This window comes from Takifugu flavidus, chromosome 1 (assembly GCF_003711565.1).
Source record: "Takifugu flavidus isolate HTHZ2018 chromosome 1, ASM371156v2, whole genome shotgun sequence".
NCBI classification, from domain to species: Eukaryota; Metazoa; Chordata; class Actinopteri; order Tetraodontiformes; family Tetraodontidae; genus Takifugu; species Takifugu flavidus.
Genome location: NC_079520.1, coordinates 1,674,295 through 1,699,441, shown reverse-complemented (window position 1 = coordinate 1,699,441; position 25,147 = coordinate 1,674,295). Strand labels below are relative to the sequence as shown.

General features: G+C 46.7%; 2 protein-coding genes across 6 annotated transcripts; one reads left to right on the top strand and one right to left on the bottom strand.

The window, feature by feature from the left end:
* LOC130531027 (ras-related protein Rab-17-like) lies at positions 1–2,200 on the top strand. Of its 2 annotated transcripts, none has more exons than XM_057042720.1 (5): positions 1–377; positions 696–847; positions 950–1,075; positions 1,157–1,250; positions 1,656–2,200. In XM_057042720.1, exons 1-5 carry the CDS (start codon positions 77–79, stop codon positions 1,796–1,798), a joined length of 816 nt encoding a protein of 271 aa, XP_056898700.1. In that variant the 5' UTR covers positions 1–76; the 3' UTR covers positions 1,799–2,200. The 2 variants fall into 2 exon arrangements, with proteins under 2 accessions (XP_056898700.1, XP_056898708.1); XM_057042728.1 differs by having other exon boundaries at positions 10–377; positions 1,649–2,200.
* Positions 2,201–4,068: 1,868 nt separating this feature from the next.
* Positions 4,069–23,488, bottom strand: mlphb (melanophilin b). Of its 4 annotated transcripts, none has more exons than XM_057042690.1 (16): positions 23,366–23,488; positions 22,667–22,883; positions 21,606–21,757; positions 18,621–18,842; positions 17,247–17,371; positions 10,877–10,929; positions 9,634–9,720; positions 9,353–9,464; positions 8,971–9,197; positions 7,248–7,331; positions 6,639–6,905; positions 6,095–6,241; positions 5,955–6,023; positions 5,741–5,789; positions 5,398–5,492; positions 4,069–4,467 (listed from the first exon to the last, which is right to left on the bottom strand). In XM_057042690.1, exons 3-16 carry the CDS (start codon positions 21,749–21,751, stop codon positions 4,441–4,443), a joined length of 1,710 nt encoding a protein of 569 aa, XP_056898670.1. In that variant the 5' UTR covers positions 21,752–21,757; positions 22,667–22,883; positions 23,366–23,488; the 3' UTR covers positions 4,069–4,440. The 4 variants fall into 4 exon arrangements, with proteins under 4 accessions (XP_056898670.1, XP_056898677.1, XP_056898661.1 ...); XM_057042697.1 differs by having other exon boundaries at positions 6,639–6,866; XM_057042681.1 differs by lacking the exon at positions 23,366–23,488 and having other exon boundaries at positions 6,639–6,908; positions 22,667–22,880.
* Between the last annotated feature and the right edge of the window lie 1,659 nt (positions 23,489–25,147).

The following is a 25,147-nucleotide window of genomic DNA, read 5'->3' as shown; positions in this document are numbered from 1 at the left end:
TGTTTTCAGGCCTACCTGAAGGTCTACCGGAGCACAAAGTGCAGGTGCTTCTCTTGTCTAATTGGCTGAAGGTTTTATGGCTCTGGTTCATGAGGAAGTGGCTGATGCTATCTGTACTAAACATGCCGAGACCGGACTTTGCTTTTATTTTCATTATCTGGAAAAGCAAGGTTGTGCATGTTCTGTCTCTCATTTGGTGGTGATGAACACGCAGAGGGACCCAGTGGCCACCCAACTCTCTAGTGACACTTTGGGGAGACCCGTCCGGACCCTCAGAGTTAAGATGGTGCTACTGGGAGGCTCCGGTGTGGGGAAGTCCAGCCTGGCTCTGCGGTTTGTCAGGAGTGAATTCAGGAGCACTGTGCCGACAGTGGGCTGTAAGTTCAAGTTGGTGTCTTTAATTATCCCAAGTTAATGATATATTTAGGAATCATTGGTCACTGAAAGCTGCAAGTGTTCGTTTGTCAACTTGTCTTTTTTAAAGCTGCCTTAAAAACTGTCTTAGCGTCTCTGAGAAGCTAAGAACATCTTTGTAGCCATGGCAACAACAGCATGGTGGGATCCTCGTCAGTGGAAGAGACACCAGGTTCTGATACTTCAGGACCGGTGTTTCCAGTGGGAATAGATGGTGGCTTTCGTGAGTCCGTGCAGGTTTGAACTGTCAGTTCAGCCCGGACCGTCTCTGCTCTGCTCAGGTGCTTACATGACCCACATGATCCATCTGAGGGACGTGTCCCTTCGCTTTGAGATATGGGACACGGCAGGGCAGGAAAAGTACCACAGCGTGACCCCACTATACTACCGGGGAGCCCACGCTGCACTGCTGGTCTACGACATCAGCAAACGGGTAAGAGGAGCAGAAGCCGTTACCTACAAATATGAAAATACAAATATCACCTTTGACATTTGGCGTTAATCATCTCAAAAATAAATAAGTAGTTTTTTCCAGGAAACGTTTTACAGAGTCCAGCTGTGGCTGCAGGAGCTGGAGAAACATTACATCCCTGGGTCGACTGTCATGTGGCTGATCGGCAACAAGGCAGACTTGGGCCACGCTCGACAGGTCTCAGAGCAGGTACAAGAATGGGGAAGCTCATTTAAACCCAATTTATGACGGGTTTAAGTTCATTCCTGCTGATTTCACATCATGACACAGGAGGGACACAGTCTGGCCGCTGACAGGGGATTATATTTTATTGAAACGTCAGCACTGTCGGGGGATCACGTCGACGAGCTGCTGCAGGATGTAGGTAGGTGTCTGAATACTGGATTAACTGAATTTTATGGTTAATATTTGTAAGATTTAAAATATCAGGTTAACACGTTGAGTGAATGTGCTGACCGCAGGTGAACTTACACTGTTTATCCACTGGAGGGCAGCAGATACCAACATGAAATCTTATCGGATGTAAATTTATATTTACGACCAGATAATCCGATAAACATTCCTCGTTACTCACAAATCATTTGGGTAGTGACTATCATAGCTTCCCTCACAGTTGGCATCAGAACAGGTTGGTCAGTAAAACAGAGGCAGAACCTTCTGGTTTCAGACTGGAGGAGAGTGAAATGAACATAAAAACAGGATCGGCGGGGATCGAAGGAGCGTGTGTGTGAAGCCGTCTTCAGTGAGTGTCATGTGACTCAGCCCACAGAGTGTACGAGTGTGTTGGAGGTCAGCAGGGCGGCCTGTCGGAGTGGGAGGAGAAGCCCTGTGAGGATCTGCACCACAGAGACATGTCCAGCCTTCTCACATCCTGCTGCAAATCATGACCGCTATAAATCAAGTGAACGCTGACCAGAACATATTTAATAAAAGTCATGTTTCCTAGACGTGTTTCACAAATCAGCACCGTAAAAATATGCTCCCACTCCTCAGCCACACCATTAAAACCAGTGAACAACCTGAAAATCCCAGATGATCGTCCATGAAAAGATCTGTTTATGATATAGAAATGGAATGAGGCTCCATTCCATTCATTTAATCTGAAAACAGTTTGGATTCTGGGCAATAACTCGAAATTTCCATCTTTTAATCACAATATCAATTGTGAATAAATCCGGGGAAATTAAATATGCTTTGAATTAAAGTGACTGCGTGTGGAAGCAGAATCCTAAATAATGTGGTCTGCCTGTATAAACGTCTGTCTCCCTCTCAGCATCTTGTTCTTTGTGGAATAAACAGTTTTTTTCTGCAGGATAGCTGTTTCCACTGTGATTTAGCCTCTTTCTGAGCTCATTCTCGTGGCTGCAGCAGCCTTTTGGTGCTGCTCGAAGCTTCTGTCGCACCACAGGCTCTGATTTTAATTTGGATCCTTCAACAAAGAAGCTGTTTATGTCTCGCTGGGATGAGATGAAGAAAGGGCTCAGAAGAAACGTTAAAGGGGATTAAAGAGGAATGATGTGAGTGTCACTGTGACGTGACAAATCTGCAGCATTAGAGGCCACCCTCAGCAGAATCTGTGAGTCACGCTGAAGTTAGAGGCAAAAAGAGTGTGAATATTCATCCACACACACGTCTCCATCAGCGAACTGCTAGAAAATCACAACACCGTTCATCTCGACTGGATCCTAAAGTCAAACTATCAAATTGTTTATGTTGCATTGAGGCTCCTTAGAGACGGTTCCGACACTGCATCACTTCTATTCACTCACTTGATTTATTGATTTGTTTTGCTAAATCAAGAAGTTGGGAAGAGACTAATGACCACATGAATTACATGAATCCTTAACCTTCCGTTTTATACGATCTTACATTTTGGCTCATTTCAGTTAATGTTTGAGGAATCTGTGAAGCTTCGTTCCAGATGAGCGTTGAGCTGAAGCAGGTTACACTCACATACAGTCAGTAGGCTAATGCTACTTAGCATTTGCACAATATGTTGAATCACAACTACAACGTGTTGATTTGGTAAAAATGGACAAAGATCATGATTTGGTATAAACACCGATGCTCCAAGTAAAGCTGCAAGTGTTCGTTAGCGACGGAAGCAAAGTGTGACCAGCACACATGTGGTTGTGATGCCAGACCGTAAAGAGTCCGTCCGTCCGTCCGTCCGTCCGTCCGTCCGTCCATCCATCCACCCATCCATCCACCCACCATCCATCCACCCACCCATCCATCCACCCATCAACCACCCATCCATCCACCCACCCATCCATCCATCCGTCCATCCATCAACCACCCAACCACCCATCCATCCATCCACCCACCCACCCATCCAACCACCCATCCATCCACCCATCCACCCGTCCACCCATCCACCCATCCATCAACCACCCAACCACCCATCCATTCATCCACCCATCCATCCATCCACCCGTCCGTCCGTCCGTCCGTCCATCCATCCATCCATCAACCACCCACCAACCCACCCACCCATCCATCCATCCATCCATCCATCCACCCATGCATCCATCCATCCATCCATCCATCCACCCATGCATCCATCCATTCATCCAACCATCCGTCCGTCCATCCATCCATCCATCCACCATCCATCCATCCACCCATCCACCCATCCATCCATCCATCCATCCATCCACCATCCATCCATCCACCCATCCATCCATCCACCCATCCACCATCCACCCATCCATCCATCCATCCATCCATCCATCCATCCATCCATCCATCCATCCACCCATCCAGTTAACAGTAGCATATTCCCAGTTAGGGTCACTGGGGTGCTGGGGTCTATCCCAGTGGTCCCTGGGCCAGAGGCAGGAATGCCTCCCCTCCACCACAGTACACACACATGATTCCTGTGACTGGAGAAACGGCCCAGGGAACACGTCCCACACAGGAAGGTCGTCTTCTGGTGGTGTGCCACACATACAAATCAGTCTGTGCTATTTTTAGATTTCTTAGATTTTCCAAATAATCGTCAGATTTAGAACAAAGTAAAAACAGAGCAGGAAATCAGGTGGAAAGAGATCTGAGAACAACTGAGTACAAATCAAATAAGATCTGTGGCTTTGGCATCTAAGCATGATTCTCTGGAAGAAGAGAAGTTCTTCTTGCTTTTAAACTGAATATGAAACTCGAAAATATTTACAACAGCAAAGTTTTATCTAAATTTATACGCCAATTGTGTTTATTTGATTCTTTATCATATACCCTGTTTACACGTCTATTATTCTAAAAGGACTGATTTATATAGTTATTGCACTTTTGACTGGATAAGCAGTAAAAACAAACAAACTACAATCATCTGTTTGCTTGTATGTAAAATCTCAATAAGAAAAGTTAACTTAACATTAAGTTTGATACATAAAACATCATTAAAGAAAACCCAGTAATTTCACCCTCAAACTATATGTGCATAAACCGTAGAGAGCAGAAACAGACGTGAAGAAGCTCCCGGCCTGGTTGAGGTGCAGCTAAATTCCAGTGGATCAGAGGAGGAAGTGACCTTCACAGGATGCTCAGCCTCCGCTTCACGTAGCTTGATTCATGACTGGTTTCTGCAAGAAACAAACACAACCACTGTCTGCTGGGTGGACCATCAGCTCATCAGTAACCTGCCTTGATTGGGTTCATTCACACTTCAGCCTGCTGCTGAATCACGGGAGAAGATGTGAACAATCAGACGAGAACGTGGAAGCAGATGAGCAGCAGACTGTGTGCTTGCAGAGATGTGACCCCAAACAGAGCAGAGCTGTCACCTTTATTGTTGCATGTCGTGAATTTCTGAGGGCCGCCGACACACACATGGTCGCAAACTCACTCGGGTCGTCCAACATCTCAGCAAACAATCCCTCCCCTTGGTGATTAGACTAAACCAGAAGCAGGCGCACAGATTCTAAAAGTCTATTTTTACAAGCGACGGCGCTGCTGTCAATCAGAAACAGAAATTAATGCAGCGTAAGCAGCAAAACACAAACCTCAGTCAGTCAGTCAGTCAATCATCAACCCACCAGTGAGCCTGATTAGAAAAGCAACCTGTGGTGATCGTTGAGCAGAAACCAAAGCCCAGTTAAACCAGTAAAGTGAGAGTTTGCTTCCAGTAGAACGTTTATCTGGAAATTGGGAGGTGATGGGTAGTGGTACCACTCCTAAACTGGTTAACGTAACTATACCCTGCATGTTCTTACACCTCCACACCAGTAGGTGGAGCTAGCTGTGATGGTCTGACAGGATGGGATTAAAAAACCACTAATACAGAATACCAATAATTCAGCCCGACTCCAAACGGCGTCCCACTGGGGGGGGCGGGGTGTCTCTAAGGTGGATCAGGTGTCTCTCTTTAAGCTACTTCCTGTCACAGATGTGGGGCTGGTATCTCTCTTCTTGATCCCTGCAGCTCACCACAGAGTGAACGGCCTGGATCAAACGTACAGAGTAAACGTGATACGGGAAGCAAACTCGCCACCGGCAGCGTTCCGGCGTCATACCGCAGAGACAGACCCAGTCTTGGGCTTGGCCACTGGGTTCCTCTGTGTCAGGGAGCCCCTGTGGATATTGTTCCTCACAAACCTGTCCACCTGGTCTGGAGACATACAGCAACTACATGGTACATTCAACCTCCAATGGATGCAATTTAAGGAAAAATATGGAAAAATGTGCTAAATAGAGCCGTTAAATGTGCCACTTCCGAGGAGATTGTGCTTTAGGCGTGTGTGATAAAGAGGAACCTCTTTTAGTGACACACTGCAGGGAGCAGAACATTGGAGATGGAGCTGTGGAACCTCTGGAACAACAACAGGTTAATGTCAGAGTCGACGTGTGGCTGCTTACTTGAGGGAGGGTTGTGGGAAAGTCGTCTTGCATGTACTGGGATGGCAGACTGGAGGAAGAAAGACAGGAGGAAGTGAGACAGTGTCCAGCCAGGTTCTACAGCACCTCAGAGGGCAGCAGTATTCACGAAGGAGCCGTTATCTGCATCGTTATCTGAGACTTAGGCAGGAATCCTGCCTTTCTTTCTTTAAATAAAGAAACAAGATATGGTTACCCTTCTTCTTCTGTCCCCCTGTATCCCAGCGGCGTTTAGAGCAGCGATCCTGTCCTCTATGTAGGACACCTGAGGAGAAAACCAGTGGACGTCAGCAGCTCCTGTCACCAATAAAGTGCTCCAGAGTTGACTTTTATTACCTCGCTCTGGGCGCTCTGGACGCTGGCGGCTGCTTGTGCTACCTTGTCCTCCAGCTCAAACAATAAAGCTGCTGAGCCCCTGAAGCCGCCCTTTGACCCCTCCTCCAGAGGACACCACCTCTGCTCCGGGACGTCCATCTCGGCGTTCTCCAAAAGACAAGTTGTGTAAAATGACATTGAACACGTAAGATCCCGTAAAATCCTGAAGGAAATCTCGATAAAACGTTAACGCACCACATCAATGCTGGACTAAAGTGCTTTAATTCAACGTAAGAGCTTTAATTTTAGATGTTGGGCTTTCAAACATTGAGCTGTGGCAGCAAAAAGGCAATAAAATTAGATTGGAGATAGTTCCTAGATGTGGGATTGAGTCAGGGGAAAATGTCGGAGCGGAGTGATTAATGACGGACGTTTATGTTTGAACTGAAATCCAGCGGTCATGGAATTTACTGAGTGCAGATCAACCGTCCAGATGTGCAGCACAAATCTCTTTTTCATGGCCTTCCTGACATTAACTGAAGCTTTAAAATGAAAAGCTCTCTACCTTCTCAGAGCCGGTCTGGTGCTCCTCCAGCGTGGAGAGGATGATGCTGGATCTGGAAGCTGCTCTGACAGGTAGTCTGGAGGGCTTGGCATCCTCTGGGGCCCTGCTGGCCTCCTCCTCTTCCTCCTCCTCCTCCTCCTCAGAGCTTTCACTGTGGTCACTGATGTGCTCCGCCATCTTATCCAGCTTTTCCCTCAGCTGCTGCTCTTCTAAATCTGCTTCCTCCCACTGAGAAAAAGGAGATGTGCTGTTTGGAGTTGGAGGCGTCTGCTGATTAGTGTAAAAAGAGAAAAAAAAGGTGCCTTAATGTGTTTCTGAAGATCACATCTGGCTGCTGTAGTTTTCCAAAGATAAGCTAACCAAAGAGGCCCTGTCTGAACGAAGCTAATATGCTAACCTCATTAGCCTATTGTCCAGCTTAATCAGAAATGCCTAATGTGCTCTAGATACATTAAATAGAATTCAAATTTCTATCTTTGTGCATTTAGTTGTATTTCTAGAAACATTCCAGGAAATGTCAGACTCAGTAAAGATGAACTCAGCTCAACAAATCCACATGTGTTTGGCAGCCCTTGAAGTTTGGCTCCAGGTCTGATGTCCTGGATTTACCTGCTCATACGGGGAAGCGACCTTCTGCTCCAGGTGGTTCAGGAAGTTTTCGATGGCTGAAACGCGGCTGTTCAAGTCGTTGATCTGTGGGAGGTCAGAACGCGACCCGACAGAAGAAAGAAGCTAAACGGGCGTGGAAATATGCAGCGAATCACGTGATACCAGTTTGACTCGGACTGCAGGAAGGGGCCTTCAGATGAACCCTCATGAAGGAGACCTCATGAAGGAGACCTCATGAAGGAACATGCGCTCATCAGAGTCGGAGCTGAATCACAAATCTAATTTAAGTTAAAGAATCGAGCTGTAGTGGGTCCTAAAAAGCTGCTTCCAAACTCATTTAGATGGGTTTTCCCCACATGTCAACTGGAATAACTGAGCAAGCGACTCTATCGTGGTTTGATTCTAATCAGGAAGTAAAGCAGAGGCTCCGCGGGTGAAGCTTTAACCCCCCCCCCACACACACACACAGACGTAGGAATAATGAACCGTTCCTTCTAAACCCCCCCCCCCCCATCACAAAGACCTCGGTGTAGAAGTCACACAGTTCAAATGTTTTCTTTTAAAATATCCCTTTAGGCACTGGAACAAGGCCTCTGTCCACTGGTCTGGGCCCATCGTCGGAGTCTGTTACGGCACATTACTGGCTGCAGTGCGACATACGTGACCTCTGACCTCCGTCATCAAAGTCTCACAGTCGCCAACTCTCATGAAGCAAAAACGCAGCTTTAAAATAAACAGGATCAGAAAATAAGCCTGCAAAAAATTAGAATTTTCTCGGGATTAGTAAATCAAAAGGAATTTATTTATCATCTTGTGCTCTGCAGAGTTTATTTTGTGGTTTTCTTCCCTGATCTCAGGAGACGACGACGCACTTGGTGAAAGACCAAGTTTAAAGTGGCCTCAAGTCTGATCCGTTGCATTAAAATTAAAATTCTCATTTGTTGAATGACTCCATAAATGGGGCCCAAACCCACAGAGCCACTGACGCGCCGTCAACGTTTCCCACAAGATTAACAGCTCTGTTTATCATCCCACTGCCAAATTTATTCTTCGGTTCAATGAAGCAGATTCCAAAGCCAAAAGGTCAAATATTGCTGGATCGAACCAACTGTTGACATCAGAATTAAGACAGCAACATTTTACTAGACTGCTGATCCTTGTTTCTGTAAAACTGACCTAAGATCTTTGTGTCAAATGTGTGAAAAAAGGCCCGACAGCTCTCTGCCATCATTAAGCAGCAGATGGGTTCTATAAAATGAGGCTCCATGAATCTGGTTGATATCAGATTTCTGAGCAGTAACAGAAGGTTGTTGTGCACGGATGTTAACGACTAAATTAGTGACATCTTGATGTGTTTATGGCTGCGTTGTTGTGCGAACGATGCGACAAAATGGTTTTTGACTGGATGTCAATCAGCGATAAAGAAGGCGATACGGGATTAAAAGCAGACCCCGGCTGCGTCTGGGCCACGCCCCAGAGGGGCTCCACTGATGGAGGCGCTGCTGACGACCGCGCACGCGTCGGGCCGCCGCCACGAATCAACGTGACTCCGTTTTTAAACACAACAACCGACTAAAAAGACGCCTGGTGGCTTCCAGGAAAGTGTTGTGCGTTTCTCCGTGACAACAGCGGGATCAGCGCCAATCACACCGGTGGTTCTCAACATTCTCGACCCTCTAATCTTGTTTCTGATGTTTCAAATCAGTATTGAAGAGGACAAGACCTGTGGTGGAGGGTGGGGGGAGTTCAGGCTCTCCTGGGAGGTGTGGCTCAAGGCTCCCTGCTGAGACTGGTAGAACGGGAATGGCTGGACCTGCTCCTCCTCCCCTGAAGAGTCGCCAGGGCCGGGCAGGTAGCTGCTGCTGCTGTAGTGGGGGCCCCAACCACTTCCACTGCCCACTGAGGAGTAGCTGAGCTGGGAGACGGAGCGAGATGGAAGCGTTCTGTTGTCTGGAGGAAATAGCAGTCAACGAAATGCAGATATGAGGTTTCACAATCAAAGAATAAACCATCTGCTTCACTTCTGGGAGGAAACATATAAAACTAAACTAGCTAGATTTGTTCCAAACATTTTAGATCCATTTAATTAGCTGGCTGGTCCAAACCTTCATGCTGTTCCTGAAGAATGTGGTGGAAGACAGAAGCCAGATTAGCCTCTGTGAGCGTCGACGCCCTCACACCTTCATCCTCGTTGAAGCCCCCCTGTGAGAGCGCAGCCTGTGATGGTGGAGACGGACGAGCAAAACGGGACTGTTTATTCAGTAAACAGAGGATAACGGAGATCGTCTTGGAGAAACGTGTCAGCGGAGACACAAATGTGTCACCAAATAAAGACATCGGCAGAGAATTACAGTTCCATCGCAACACCTCAGGATGCCAACGTTACCTGATCTGACCGCTGTCCCGATTCGTTGTCGCATTCTCGCTCGAAATCGATGGGATCCACCGTCAGCCTCCTCTTGGCCTTCTTCATCTTTAGCAGAAATAGCACCGCAAAAAGACAGAAGAAGAAAGAGTGAAGACACAACTGGGTGGAGGCCCAGAGAGCAACGACATAACAGCAATTAAACTTTGTTCCGTCTCATCCTGTCAAGTTTAAGTCATGTAAATCAGAGAGAACTTATTTTTCAGGCATCATCGAGCAGTTAAGTCTAGTTTTGAAGAGAATATTTCCAGTTTCAGGTCTCCGGCACTGAGGAGCACGCTGGCCTGTATGTCTCCTTCAGAAGAATCTGTCTTTAATCGGAGTTACATTGGATTAGCGTTCGATTCGCCTGGATACGCAGGAAAAAGCCTCCTGTAGGTTTCTAGAATGTTTGTTAATTGCTATGTTCTTCTAGCCACTCTGCGTCAAAGAGCGTCTTTTAAACTCGACGTCAACGTTCTTCCTGCTCATTTTATGCAACAGTTACATGAGACTTTAGTTTAGTCAGAGTGGGAAAGTCTTGCCAGTCCCATTTAGGATTTGTGTTCTGCAAACGTCAGTTTCTGTTGTGGACAACAGGGGGCGCTCAATAGAAATGGAAACGAGAGTGTGTGTGTGGGGGGGGGGCTGTGGGGACGTGGTAGCAAAGGTCTTTCTGTCCAAACACGTCTCCCTGAGTCATGATGGAAACTAAGAACAACAGATAGAAACCCAGAAGAGCCTAAAAGTCCCATGGAGTGTTTTCCTCCCCAGCAGCAGCTGCAGCGACTGAAATAAACCGTTAAACTCCCACTTTACTCACAGACTGTGGCGTTAACAATAGAAGCTTTCAGTTTTATGAAGAATTCCACCGAACCCAGAGGCCTGGCTTTACAACCCCTGGACCAAACTCAGAGGCTCTCTCAACTTTTATGTCGTATGATTACGTGAGACAGACTGGTATTTACCCAGAATGCACCACTGCCAGTGTTCAGCCTCACCTAACCAAAGTCTGTCAAAGTGTTCCAGCCGTTGCAGAAGGTTGGTTGGATCCCCAGGAAACACCTTCGCTTTCAGGAGTGACAAACGCTCGAAAACTGGTGCAAAAGAACGCGCAAAACCCGTCTAAAATCCCTGGATTTCCACCAGATGCGCTTCAGAAATGAAGATGTTTCACATCTGCCCACTACTTCTGCCCCAAAGATCAGATCAAAGACTCGGTTACCTCTTTGCTCTTCAGCGGTTCTGCTCCGTCCATACTGTGCTCCTCGTACCCATCTGCAGATAAGAAAGGCAGAAGCGATCGTCCTTTTATTTACTAGAAGCATTTCTTTGTATTCTCCTCTTGGTGCATCTCCCATGTGAGCAAACCCAAGAGTCACATTATCCAAACCTTCAGGAAAACTTGAGCCCACCACTTGCACAACATCACGCTGTTATAAGAGAACACTGATTTCCACACAAATGTGGCAAATGTACATTTTTAATATCGGATGTTTCCTGCAGAAACATCCTGCAGGGGAAAACAAGGACTTTGACAGTGAGTCCGTGGAAAATGTCTGTGGAAATGGAGCAAACAGACTAAAGAAAGCTCAAAAACATCTGGATGCTGGAAGGGATAAGTGGCCAAAATACATTTCAATTAAATGATCATAAACCAATTTCACAGGTAAAATGAATAAATATATTATATATTTATGTTATATAGGTGAACGACATTCACACACACACACACACACACACACACACACACACACTTACACGTCTCTAAGGAGCACCAGAGGAGCAGGTCTGACCATACGTGTGTGTTAATTTGCTGAAAATCTAATTTATGAAAGAGCATGTGAGGGTCTCATACAGGACAGTAAAACAGGTAGTAAAGTTTTGTACAGTGCCAAACACATCTCTTAACTGGCTAATTAACACACAGGGTGTGTGTGTGAGTGTGTGTGTGTGGGCAGGAGCCCCGAGGACCGTCTAAAGACCAGCCTGCAGATGAAGCCACTGTACTCAGATCAGTGCTGCTGGGCACGTTTTAACACCACAGTTAATGAAATAAAAAAGGCCTTTGCTGCCACAACGTTCTCTTTTCAGTAGGAAAACCAGGTTTTGGCTGAGAAACATCTCAAATTTCTACAACCGCTGGACAAACGACATGGGCTCCTTTAAACTTCTCTTCTCCGCCAACGAAATTCAGACAAATCCACAACTTTGGTTTCTGCAAACCCAACATCTCTGGCCAGAGATTATCGACTTTTCCGACATTAAAGCCAACGTAAGACTGGAAAGATTTCCAAGGGCCAAATAAATGATTTCATTTCAGATCATTAAGATCAGAATCTCTAATTTCTCCTAATTTAACATGGTGCTTAGCATGACATGTTACCATGAAGAATAAGACTAGCAAGTATTTCCCTGGTGCCCCGGACAGAGCACCTCTACTGCCCCCTTGTGTCCGGCTGCAGAATCGGCCATGTTTACACATCAGTCCAATCTGAGGCCTTTTCTATGCCAGCCTTTTTATTTTCCAATAATTCTTTCTTTCTTACATCATCACTAACTTTCACCCCAGATAAACTCCCCTTTCTCCTCCCAATCCTCAACTCCAAACCTCTCGTTCAGTGATCTGTTATCAGTGATCAGTGATCTGACACGTAGAGTCTTTGTTCCAATCAAAACACAGCTGTGAAACACAAAACACAGAAACAGCCTCTTCTCCTCCACAGACATTTAACCACTGTCCTCCTCCTCAAACTGCTGCCTCAACCACCACAACCACCAGCAACCACCATTAACCACCACCAACCACCACCATCAACCACCATCAACCAACACCAACCACATCAACCACCACCACCACCATCAACCACAACATCAACCACCATCAACCACCACAACCACCACAACATCTACCACAGCGTCAACCACCACCATCCACCACCAACCACCACCATCAACCACCACCGTCCACCACCAACCACCACCATCAACCTCCACCACTAACCACCATCAACTACCACCAACCACCATCAACCACCACCAACCACCATCAACCACCACCAACCACCACCATCAACCATCACCATCAACCTCCACCACTAACCACCATCAACTACCACCATCCACCACCAACCACCACCATCAACCACCACCGTCCACCACCAACCACCAACCACCACCATCAACCTCCACCACGAACCACCAGCAACCACCACCAACCACCATCAACCACCATCAACCAAAAAAAAAAAAAAAAAGAAAAAAAAAAAAAAAAGAAAAAAAAAAAAAAAAAAAAAGAAAAAAAAAAAAAAAAAACCAAAAAAAAAAAAAAACAAAAAAAAAAAAAAAAAAAGAAAAAAAAAAAAAAAAAAAAAACAAAAAAAAAAAAAACAAAAAAAAAAAAAAACAAAAAAAAAAAAAAACCAAAAAAAAAAAAAACCAAAAAAAAAAAAAAAAAAAAACAAAAAAAAAAAAAAAAAAAAAGAAAAAAAAAAAAAAAAAAACCAAAAAAAAAAAAAAAAAAAAAAAAAAACAAAAAAAAAAAAAAAGAAAAAAAAAAAAAAACCACCATCAACCACCATCAACCACCATCAACCACAACATCAACCACCACCAACCACCATCAACCACCACCAACCACAACATCAACCACCACAACCACCATCAACCACAACATCAACCACCATCACCACCATCAACCACAACATCAACCACCACCAACCACCATCAACCACAACATCAACCACCACCGACCACCATCAATCACAACATCAACCACCATCAACCATCATCAACCACCATCAACCACCACCAACCACCATCAACCACAACATCAACCACCATCAACCATCATCAACCACCATCAACCACCATCAACCATCATCAACCACCATCAACCACCATCAACCACCACCAACCACCACCACCACCACCACCACCACCAACCACCACCATCAACACCACCAACCACCATCACCACCACCACCACCACCACCACCACCACCACCACCAACCACCACCATCAACCACCACCATCCACCACCACCACCATCAACCACACCAACCACCACCACCACCACCACCACCAACCACCAACCACCACCACCACCAACCACCATCAACCCCACCAACCACCACCATCACCACCACCAACCACCACCACCACCACCACCACCACCACCACCATCAACCACCACCATCCACCACCACCACCACCACCACCAACCACCATCAACCCCACCAACCACCACCACCACCACCACCATCAACCACCACCACCACCATCAACCACCATCAACCCCACCAACCACCACCACCACCACCACCACCATCAACCACCACCACCACCATCAACCACCACCACCACCACCACCACCACCACCATCAACCACCACCACCACCACCACCACCACCACCACCACCACCACCAACCACCACCACCACCACCACCATCAACCACCACCACCACCATCAACCACCAACCACCACCAACCACCATCAACCTCCACCACTAACCACCATCAACCACCATCAACCACCACCGTCCACCACCAACCACCATCACCACCACCAACCACCACCACCACCACCACCATCACCACCACCAACCACCACCATCAACACCATCAACCACCACCACCACCACCATCAACCACCACCACCACCATCAACCACCACCACCACCACCATCAACCATCATCAACCATCATCAACCACCATCAACCACCATCAACCACCATCAACCACCATCAACCACCATCAACCACAGAGTCCTCATCCTCTTGCTGACCTGGCTAACCTCTGTAACAGATACCATCTTCTCATTAGCAATAGCTGCACCTTGATGCATATTCTTCTGTCCCGTCACCACCGTGGTGACGCATCACCCTTAATTAGGTTTAACTTGGTTAATTAGGTTAACTTAACTCCACATGTTTAACTTGTTCAGACGAACAGTGCAGCTCAGTTTCTGAGTTCCAGCTTCTGGCAGATTTCAGAGGAGAGACGCTCACTGAAAAAAGCTGCGAATCCCTTCATGTGTTCACAGACGAAATGACTTAGAAATGTCCCGAACGCAGCAGCAGTGCTGATAAAGTCACATTTTATCCGCCGTGACCCATTTCCTTCATGTTTCCTGTCAACAGCGGCGGGTCAAACTTGTCGACCTTTATGCCGACCGTGTTTCCAGAGGGGTCGACGGGGACGTGAGGGGCTTAAATGTCTGCAGATGGAAGCGTAGCTGCTGTCTGTGGAGTATCAACCCCCACTGTTGCCACAGCAAACAGTGGCAACACCACCTGTCTGGGTCACCATGTCATCCGTCTGATGAGCCACACTGGTGGTGTTTACTGCTCCTCAGGGGCAGAACAGGCAACAGACAACAATAAAAGCAAGAAGTAGCACATATTCTGACAATTAACTGATAACTAACTATTAATGTATGGTTAATGTAGAGTTAGCCACCACCAAAATGAGTGCTGATGCTAATAACATTTGCTGAAGTTCACATTTAACCCCAAACACCCTCTGACTATCACACACCAGTGACCACAAACTGGTGTAACTGGTGTAACTGGTGTAATGTTCAGCCGTGTGTGTTATTTCCTGTCCCTTTATATTCCGTATATGTGAACAAAGACGCTGCTGTTTCATTTGGGTTTGATACCCTCTGAGCTTTGGGGGCCCGACGGACCATCCCAGAGGAGGTTCAGTCCAGTCGAACAAAGACTGTGTGGAATGTGTGCGAGCGCAGCCGTGCGTGTGGGACTTGGTCCGTCACGAGTGTGGTGAGTTGCCGATCATCTGTTAACATGCATCGAACATGCATCTGCGCGGCCTGAATGGAGGATTAATGCATGCAACCCCCCCCCGTCTCTGCAGACATGTGACCAGATGATCACAAGATCTGCTGGGTTCCGCCAGCTAAACCTCACCCCCGACTTTCCAAAGTCCTTCAGGCTGACTCAGTGTGAGCGCAGCCCGCGCTGCCAATGCTCCATTCACACATGTCCCGGCGCGGTGATCTCACTTGGATGATAGTGCTGAGAGATGAAATAAGCAGCTTCCCAACACATGTTGGGGGATGTTGGCAGGACTTTGTGGGAAGCAAACAAGCAAAGCGATGGAAAATGTTTGAAAGGGTCCATCGCAGCCGAGCTCCGAGCAGTAAACTGAGACAGCACTTTTCAGCACATTAGAAGGCCTGAAAATAAAAACTGCAGAGCTGCAGGCAGCTCAACGTCCCACATGGGGGGGGGGGGTCCTGCAGGACCGGGCCAGAGCCGCTTCCAGGCTCATCTGTGATATCACTCAACGCAGCTGTGATGAGCCAGAACCGGAAAGAGCAGAAGGATGGAAGATATTAAACCCCTGTGACTGCTCTGGCAGCCTTTTGATGGCTTCTTTCATTTTTGACAGGAAACTTTATTCTTGTGACTCGAGGTCGCAGAAACGAAGCGACCTGTAGACTGATGGGTGGCACTTGGAGCTGCCTTCAGGGTTTCCATCATCATCTGGTGGATCGTCACTCTGACCTCCGCTGATCTGGAGCGGAGACGCGCTCTGGCTCCGTCAGGGTGTGTCACCTGCCTCTGTTCACCACCAGGGGGCCCGGGAACAGCGTGGACGAGGTCGCACGCCTGATACGAGCGTAGCTACACACTTCTGTTATGTGGCATCCTGCTTTAGGAAATAATGGCTCATACATTGAGTTTTTAAAACTCATTTTATCCTTTCCATCTTTTTAACTTCATTTCCTGGGAAAAACATTTTTTTGCCGGATTTTTCTAGGAATGAAGCCATGAAGTAAAACCCTGATAAACAACCAGGTCAGTGACTTTAGCTCAGCTCTGAGGGAAAACATCATGACATCATGGCAGAGAGGATGAAAACAGGAAAAGCTTCCTGGTGTGATAAAACTCTGATCAACAGGAAATGAGAATGATCAGATCTCATTTTCGAACCCAAAACTGACACCATTCCTGCTTCTTATGGGGGTGTTTTACCAGTTTCTGGTGCCAGAGCGTGATCACAGTGGCTGATACATATTTTCCATGCAGCTGCAGTCCAGTTTGCAGCTGCTGGATCCCCTGAAAAACTTTCATTTGTGGAGGATTTCTGTTGAGCTGAAGCAGACTTCCAGTAAAAGGCTCTGGAACTCTGACCTGGAGTGATGGAAAATTGACCAGAGACTTGAAATTCCCTTCACATTTGTGGAGACGTTTGGCCGTTGCTCAGAATGGGTGGCTGTGCTCATGGACTCGGACGGCACCGAGTCCCTTCACAGGCAGGAGCGACTTTCAAGCATCAGCTAAAGCAGCAAAATAAAGAAAACACCCAAGAGCCTAAAGCTAAATTCACCCTGCTGATAAATAAATGTGGAGCAAAAGATACTCTGAGATAAGATAAGAGAGGCTGAGGTAGGGATGGGTGGATGGATGGATGGATGGATGGATGGATGGATGGATGGATGGATGGGTGGACGGACGGACAGACAGACAGACAGACAGACAGACAGACAGACAGACAGACAGACAGACAGACAGACAGACAGACAGACAGACAGACAGACAGACAGACAGACAGACTTGTCTCACCCTCGTTGCTGTTGTCTCCGCTCAGCCTCTTGAACAGCGACCGCATCACTTTGGCGCTGCCGAAGCGCTTGAATCGGGCCCGAACGTTCTCATGGTACCACTCCAGAGTGCCGATCTTCAGGACTCTGGAGAGAGGAAACCATGGAAACGGAGTTTGGGAAACGGACCTGCAAGGGTGAACTTGGCTGCTCCTGTTGACGAGGCCTCCGCCAACATTTCTAATAATTTAATCTTTATTGGGTTCATAAGGACCAAAGATCACATTTGTTCAGAAATTTGTTTTTTCATCCGTTTCAGCAAATACTGAGGATCCAAACGGAGAAACGAACGTCTATAAAGTGCTGAAAAGCGTAGAAACGATGAAGAAGCTTCACTCAGAGCCACAAACATCTGGATTAGCCCCTTTATCCCGAGATCCGCCTCTCGTTTTCTCACCCACTCGCACCAAAACTGACTTAAAACATCCAGAAAAACCTTTCCGACCATGTTTGGTTGAGCTTGGCTACGCGGGGGAGGGAGGAGGTTTGGGTAAACTAGTAAAGCTAACACTATAAATTAGAGTAGCGAGATGTTTCTAAAGTCTGTCAGGGCAGGAATTTAAAATGGCAGAACTCAACTATTTCAAAGCGAAACTCGAGGCGCTCGTACTCCGATATTTAGATTCCTCCTGATTTATCCTGCTCATCTATAACATGAGAACTCGTTTATTCCTCTGGAGGATTCCAGTAATGAGTAAAAAGTACTTTATTGTTGCTACGAGCGCCGTAAATCCACAGATCATCGATTAGGATGAGACGTGTTCCAATGACTTGTGTTGAAAACAGCTTTTAATCAGCTGCTCTAAGATAAGAACAGACTACAACACATTAGGAGTTTTCCCAGCCCAGCAGACCTGGGGGGGTCTGGAAGTGACGTCAGGCCCCCGACTCCCGGCCCCTGGACCCCACATGTGGTGGCCTGCTGCTGGATTATGGGACAAACGCAGCTAAAGTAAACTTGCTGCTGCCTTGATGGATGTGAACGAATGCAGAGTTTGACAGAGCGCTGAAGAACAGCGTCATCTCGGGCCATCTTCAGTGTATAATTATGGGATGTTTCACCTCCAACTTCACCCAAAAACTGGTTCAAGCTGGTCCCAGACCCAGCATCCCCCAGAGTCCCCACGAACATGCTGTTGCTAATGTGGCTTTGTGCCCTCATTGGGGTGTTCTGTCTGATTTGAACCTCAGATTCGCAGCCTTGACTCGTCACCATGGAGGTCAAAGGTCACACAGCTTTATGACACTGGTGACACCGTTTCCTGTTGGGGCTGCTTATTCCTGGAGGCGTCTCCATGAGCCGGCGGCCACAGATCTCCGCTCAGCTGGTCCCTACCTGGCCATGTGGCAGGGGTCACACACCCAGCCCTGCTCCCTCTTGTTGTAGCGGCTGCAGGACTTGCAGATGTGCAGCTGGCAGTCCAGACACTGGCGCCTGGTGTTGACCAGGAACTTGAAGGGCTGGAGACACCGGATGCAGTAGCTCTCAGTCAGCCTGGTCTGGTTGCCCAGCAACTCTCTCTTCGTGTCTTCTTTCTCAATCTTTGTCTTTAGGTCCCTGAATTAAAGACATTTTGTTAGTGATGTAACTGGTCCAGGTTGGGTCAGAATCAAGATGATTTCACAGAAAATGATTTTGTTGAAACACATCTGTACCGTTGCACAGTGCCTGATAGCTACAGTAATACTTGGATTAGATGATTTAAGATGAAATCTGAGCGGGTCTGTTGCTACAGGAACATTTATTCTGATCGTTCACGTTATTATGTCAGAAGCTCTGGTCTGTATTTGACAGTGAAGCCGTGCTGATTACTGCCTGTCCGGTGCTACTGAACAGAGAAAAAAACCAACAGAAAAGCTCTTTTGGTAGCAGAAATGGGAGCTAAATGACCTTCTTGATTTCTTATCCTGATTTTCTGGTGCTGGCTTTATTTGGCAGGCAGAGAGCAGAACACAGAGCAGACTGTTGCCTAACAGGAACCTTTCCAAGACAACACAAAATGCTCATTTTCCATGTTTATTTACACAGAATGAAAGAGCGCTGCAGTCGCTGCTTTTGGACCGCGACGTTCAGCCCCACTGGCTCCATCATGTATGCTAAGCTAAGCTACGCTAAACTAACCATGTGGAGACACTTTCCCCAACAACTGAACAACCTTCTACTCAATTGTGCTGTTGAAAGCTAAAATAACAGTGTCATTGAACGCAGCGTCGGCAGGCTGAGGCAACAGACAGTCTTGGCAATGCATGTGTTAAGGGACACTGGTTTATCCCTCCTAATGCTTAATAAGAAGCTTTTGACGAAATTATTGACATTTAATGCGTTTTGCAGATTGAATAGCGCGAGGGTGTTTTCTGAGATGTGGCGATGGCAGCTTTTGTGTGATGGGCGCCGCACAAACGGCCAAATCCCACATAAGCACACACCTCTCCTCTGCTGCGTCAGCGGTGACCTCATCTGCTGGAGTCAGACAAGATCTTTAGCGCAATCCTGAAAGAAACGTGTCCTTCGCTCGGCGATGGGAGACGCTGACGACGGCAGAAAAGAAAACATTAGATAACAAATCCCAAATGTGGGATGAGGGGGCGGAGCCTGGCCAAAGCTGCAGGAAGTGGAAGGATGCCTTTTTTTCAGATCTATTAACCACTGAGATGGATGCAAGGCGTGGCCTCGATGTGACTAAAGCCATAGATTCTTGCATTCCTGCATAGTTTCTTTCACATGTGACCTCAGTGGTTGATTAAAAGCAGGTTCTGTGGAGGATTGGGAGCATTGGCAGAGCTCAGGAGCTCCTGGGCAGCAGCCAGAATTCGCTTCATCACAGGCAGAGATGAAGACCAACGCAGCTGAGCGTTCCCATACATGGTGATCTTCCCACCAAGCCTGTCCTAAATAAAACCCTCTTGAGTTTAGCTTAGACTCCAGTTTCAGCCTGTTTGAGCCGCTGCACTTATCTCAAAACCTCGATGTCATAATCCCCCCCCAGAGAAACTCTAAGTGGGTGAAAATCTGGAACTTTAGAGCATAATTTAAATCCAAATCCTGTGAAAATATGATTGACAGAATCCCAAAAGCAGAAGTCCTGTGTTTTAGGTGGACAGATGGATTCATGACGCTAACGGGAAAGTTCACCCTCAGGTCTGTTCCAACTGTCTGCACCTGAACTGGGGGGTTTTACGGAGGCAGTAACAGTAATATAAGGTTATATAACAGTAGGTTGCTTAAAGATCAAATCCCCCTTGGCTGACATCCGACCGACGTGGGGGGGCTCATGGGTTGGGAGGGGGTCCGATTCACTCTCTCTTTATGAAGATACCAGAGCAGAAAGAGCTGGAGCGATGAGACGAGAAGAAAGTGGAAAAAGGCCCATTTATCACACCTGCATCCACCAAAGAGGAAGAATATCTGATTGTTTTATGCAACAACAACCAGGAAATCAATTCATGGGAGACAAATATCTGAAACCAACAGTAGGCAGCAGATGATCTATCGCATCGAGGCGCTTCTTGGGGTTTTTATTTCCCTTTAGTGGAAACAACTGTGCTGCTGCAGCCGATTCCTTCAGAGGATCTTCTGATCTGATCCCAAACCGACCAACAGCGCTTCGTGTGTTCCTCCACCATAACATCCGGATCGCGGCGCCAACCTCCAATCTGGCTTTAATTACATCGTTTTTGCATTTTATTTATTTCCTGCCTAATTTAATACTTGATTATAAGCAAATGTACACAGCTATTTTTAGCCAAAATGTGACACTGCTGCTGTTGTACAAGGATAGTGTGTGTGTGTGTGTGTGTGTGTGTGTTGCAGGTACCTGTGGGCAGAGCCTGGTATTAAACATTGTGCACAGCTGCTCTCCTGGGAGCATTTAAGACCTTGTTTTTCTCATTTTAAGTTTTTAAATTAAACAATGATGGTGTAACTAAACAATGTTGATTTTAGTTACAATATTGATTTACTTTTGCAGCTGTTGCACAATGACCACGCCTTTATTTCTAAATTGTGATTAAAAAAAATCATGACAAAGATTGAAGTTGTGGGGAATGACGCAACAAGAAATAACCTAATAATCCAATTTCAGCAGCACGTCGCATGTTCAGCACATCTGAAGCAGCTGACGTTGGCCAAGACCAACAGATCGAAGCTTCTGACTCGGTTTCTAGCGTTACCTCTGCACAGGCACCCAGCTGGGGGCTGCACGAGCCCTGTGGTGCCCAGCAGGTTGACAGATGATCGCTAACTGCCCCCTCTGCGTTGATGCTACTTTTTCTCCTTAGTCATTAGAATGTTTTTCTACTATTAAAAATAAAACCAACTTACCCAAGTCTGTCTTCCTCTTTCTTCCTGAGGTCAAAATCTCTCTGGACAACGGCCCAAACATGCTCGGCCTCCTCATCCGTCAGCTTGGTCAGGTCCAGCTTCTTGCCTGTACTTCCTCCAGGCATGAGCGCTAATCTGAAACTCATCCTGAGCTGTAGCGGGGATAAATGAGGCTAATGTCAGCGCCGACGGTGTCGAGTCAAGAGCGTGAAGCATTTATTCCAAATGATCAGTTATGTTTGTGTCCAACAGAGCAGCAGGTGAGAAGGTGGATGAAATCACCTCAGAAACCAGTTTAATGTGATGGTGCTCTGAAGATGAGATGATCTTTACAGCGTGGGAGTGTTACATGCGTTAGAATCCTTGATTTTAATCTCCATCTGCTAGCGTTAGCGTTAGACGTGACCCAACCAACAGCAGTTACTGTTTTAAACTTCTAAAGTAGATTCATTGATTCAGGTTGGAGGCTTTTTAGCTGCTAAAACCTTCTCTAATATGCAGCTTTATGTGATGCTAGCTTGGCCGGGGGAGCCTGAGAACGACGTGTGGATTCACTATTATCACAGATGTCTCCAGGAATGTTAATGATTTTATTAGTCCCTGAGGCTCCAACAGCTAATGTACCTGACCTAATCGAATTTCTGCTCCCAATATACCAGCGTGTGAATCCAACACATCAAATCTGTGCACGCTGTGCTCAACAACTGCGGCTCAGTATTGCTTTTGTAATGGGTCCATCGGATTTCTGTGGCTGTGCATCGCTACGTGGCTCTGTTTGTTCAGCAGGTGTAAACCACCATCTGTATTAAGAAAACCAGCTGCTCCTGACTTTATTCTAGCTTATTTCTTAACTAGTAAAGTCACATTAGATTCAGTGCTCAACTGGCAGATGTGCCATGAAATACAAATACACTTAATTTGCATTTACCTTCTCATACATTTATCTCATCAAGAGCTAAAAGACTCTAAAACCTTCTAACCACAGAGAACCCGAACCTCCAGCAGAAAAGCAGGATTAAAACACACCTGTGCTTTCTGACCCCCACAAACATGGAGCCTACCTGGTTGATGGTGGATGAGCCTCAGGCGGCGAGTGTGTCCTCTGAAGGCAGAGCAGGCTGACTGCAGGGCAAAGCAAGTAGCAGACGGCAATGCTAATCACATGTCCACTTATCAGGAGGAAGTCAGGCAGGGACACGAGCTTCCTCTCCGCCTTCCTGGACTTGACTTCAAACAGAGTGTGTCTTCATGCTTGGACCTGTCTGGCCATAACTCACACTGGAATAAAACATGACAACAACAGAGATTCACAGCGATTTCACATTAAAATCCAAATGACTGATTCTAAATCGCTACGGCGGGTTTGAAGCATTTGATTGCTCCTTTAATGGTGCAGTGATCATGAGGTTATGGGGCGGCCAACTGGGCTTAATTCCAGTCACATGTTGTGGAACCAATATTACAGGGGAGGGTATTGATGCGTGATCTAACTGACAAGTGGATGTTTTTGACAGCGCTTATGTTGGGAAAGCAGGAGAATGTGCCCGTGCAGACTGTAAGGGCTGCTTCTTCATCGCCTCCAGGCATTGTTGGTTTTACGGGCACATTTGCGAAGAGGGCGGGTCACTTTTCCAGAGGTGGTCAAACATTTACCGAGGGAATTACCAGCTGAATGAAAGCTACAGGTGATCAGCAGCGTTAAGCTTCATATAATAAGGAAAGAAGCAGAGTGATAATCTGTAGCTTTTAGCAGAAGCCACCTGAATTTGAGGGATTAAACCCAATGGTTCCCTCCGGGTTCCTCCCTCACTCGCTTGTGCCTCCTGAGTTTGAGTTGGGCCGTGTGTGTCGAGTCATAATCCAATTTTCTTGTTTGTTCAGCCACTGGGCCCAGTCGTCCTCCTGAGGAGTAAACAGACATGAACTCGATGTTTGGGCGATGAGACTGTTCACATGGTTTGTTTTCTATGGAAGCTGAGAGACCTCAACAATGCAGCACACACAAATAGACAGGAAAAGCCAGCAGACACAGAAACATGCTGAAAAAGGGGGGGGGGGGGGAATGGAAGTAAGTACAATTACTCAAGTATTTTCTTGAGACTTTCCCTCCATTCACATTTGTGCTGCAACGCTGGACTCTTTCACAGGGACTCAAGTCCCCCAATAAAGGGGAAGCGGTCACTTTACTGCAGACAACCAGCAGAGGGCGACTAAAAAACATTTCAAAAGCTCTTAAATGGTCCATCTTCATGTGTAGCCCGAAGCCTCTGCGCGCCAATTAGCATGCTCGCTTATTAGCACTCAAGTTAAGCAGAGAGAGAGAGGTGTCAATCCTTTCAGGGAGTTTACTTCCAACCCAGCAGAGACTTAATTTAAGACAGATACAGTCAATTTATCACGAAATGAAAGCAGTGACACTTTAAGAAATACTCTTACAAATTGGATTTTGTCTACAGGCTGTAGCTACAGTAGCGATGCTGGTAGCCAAGAGACTGAATGCTTTGGTCAGATGTGACACACTGTTACCAAAACACCACAGCGGTTCTAGCAGCAGTTTTAATAGTATTCTTAGCCAACCGTACTTCCCTGTAGGTGCACACCGCCCGTGCACGGCTCGAGTTACAAAGACCTTCCAATAGAACTGGAGTTGGGGCCAAATTTTTGTTTTTCCCATGGCTCATCGGGGCTAATTACAACCACAGCCCAGCTAACTGCTGAGGGTTTAGGGTCTCAGGGAGGGTTTAGATTATCTGATCCTCCACAAATGGATCAACGTTTACGACCAAAACCGAGGAACCGAGATTTGCCTCCGGCCAGGGTGTTTAAGTTAGTTTTGACTGTTATAAAACAGTGTTTTTTGCGAGGACTAAGATAAAGTTTGACATCAAATAAGGAAGTTTAGCAGATAATTCGTGCAAAAGTTACATTTGCATGTAATCCAAAAGAGTCTGGTGATTTAAGGGGTTGGATCACTCACAAACAGAGACTCTCAGTCCAGGCAGGGTGGTGGGCCCACACCTCACATCCCCCATCGCCTGCTCGGGGTCCCTCTGAGTGGGCTCCACCGGCAGGACTCGGATGTGTCGCTGACTGTTTTACCAGCTAGCGCAGTTGAAACTGGAGTCCTGCTCTTTGCCGTGTGTTTTGTCTGCGATACGTGTTGACACGTTGATGAAGATGGTCTCTCTCTGCCACTGGAACGCTCTCTCAGAGGAAATGGAAGCAGAGTTACATAAACCTGGCATGTGTGGACTCAATCATGGAACTTTTTCCTACTCGGTTGTTGGAGTGAATGTAAACACAGCAGAATTTAAGCGCCATCGTGTGTTTTTTAGCTTTTAGCAGCTTATATAAACAGTCACTCTGACACAGGCTTGAGGATTATCTCTTCCTGGTTTGACCATTGGTATTTTTGTGTCTCCACTCTTATAATCTGGAGCGCAGGAAAAAGACTTTTGGTGATTTTCTCCATAATAAAACCAAGTTCTGCCATCACACGCTGGTTTCATCTTCAGGTGCCGATCATGTCGTAGTCAGTGATT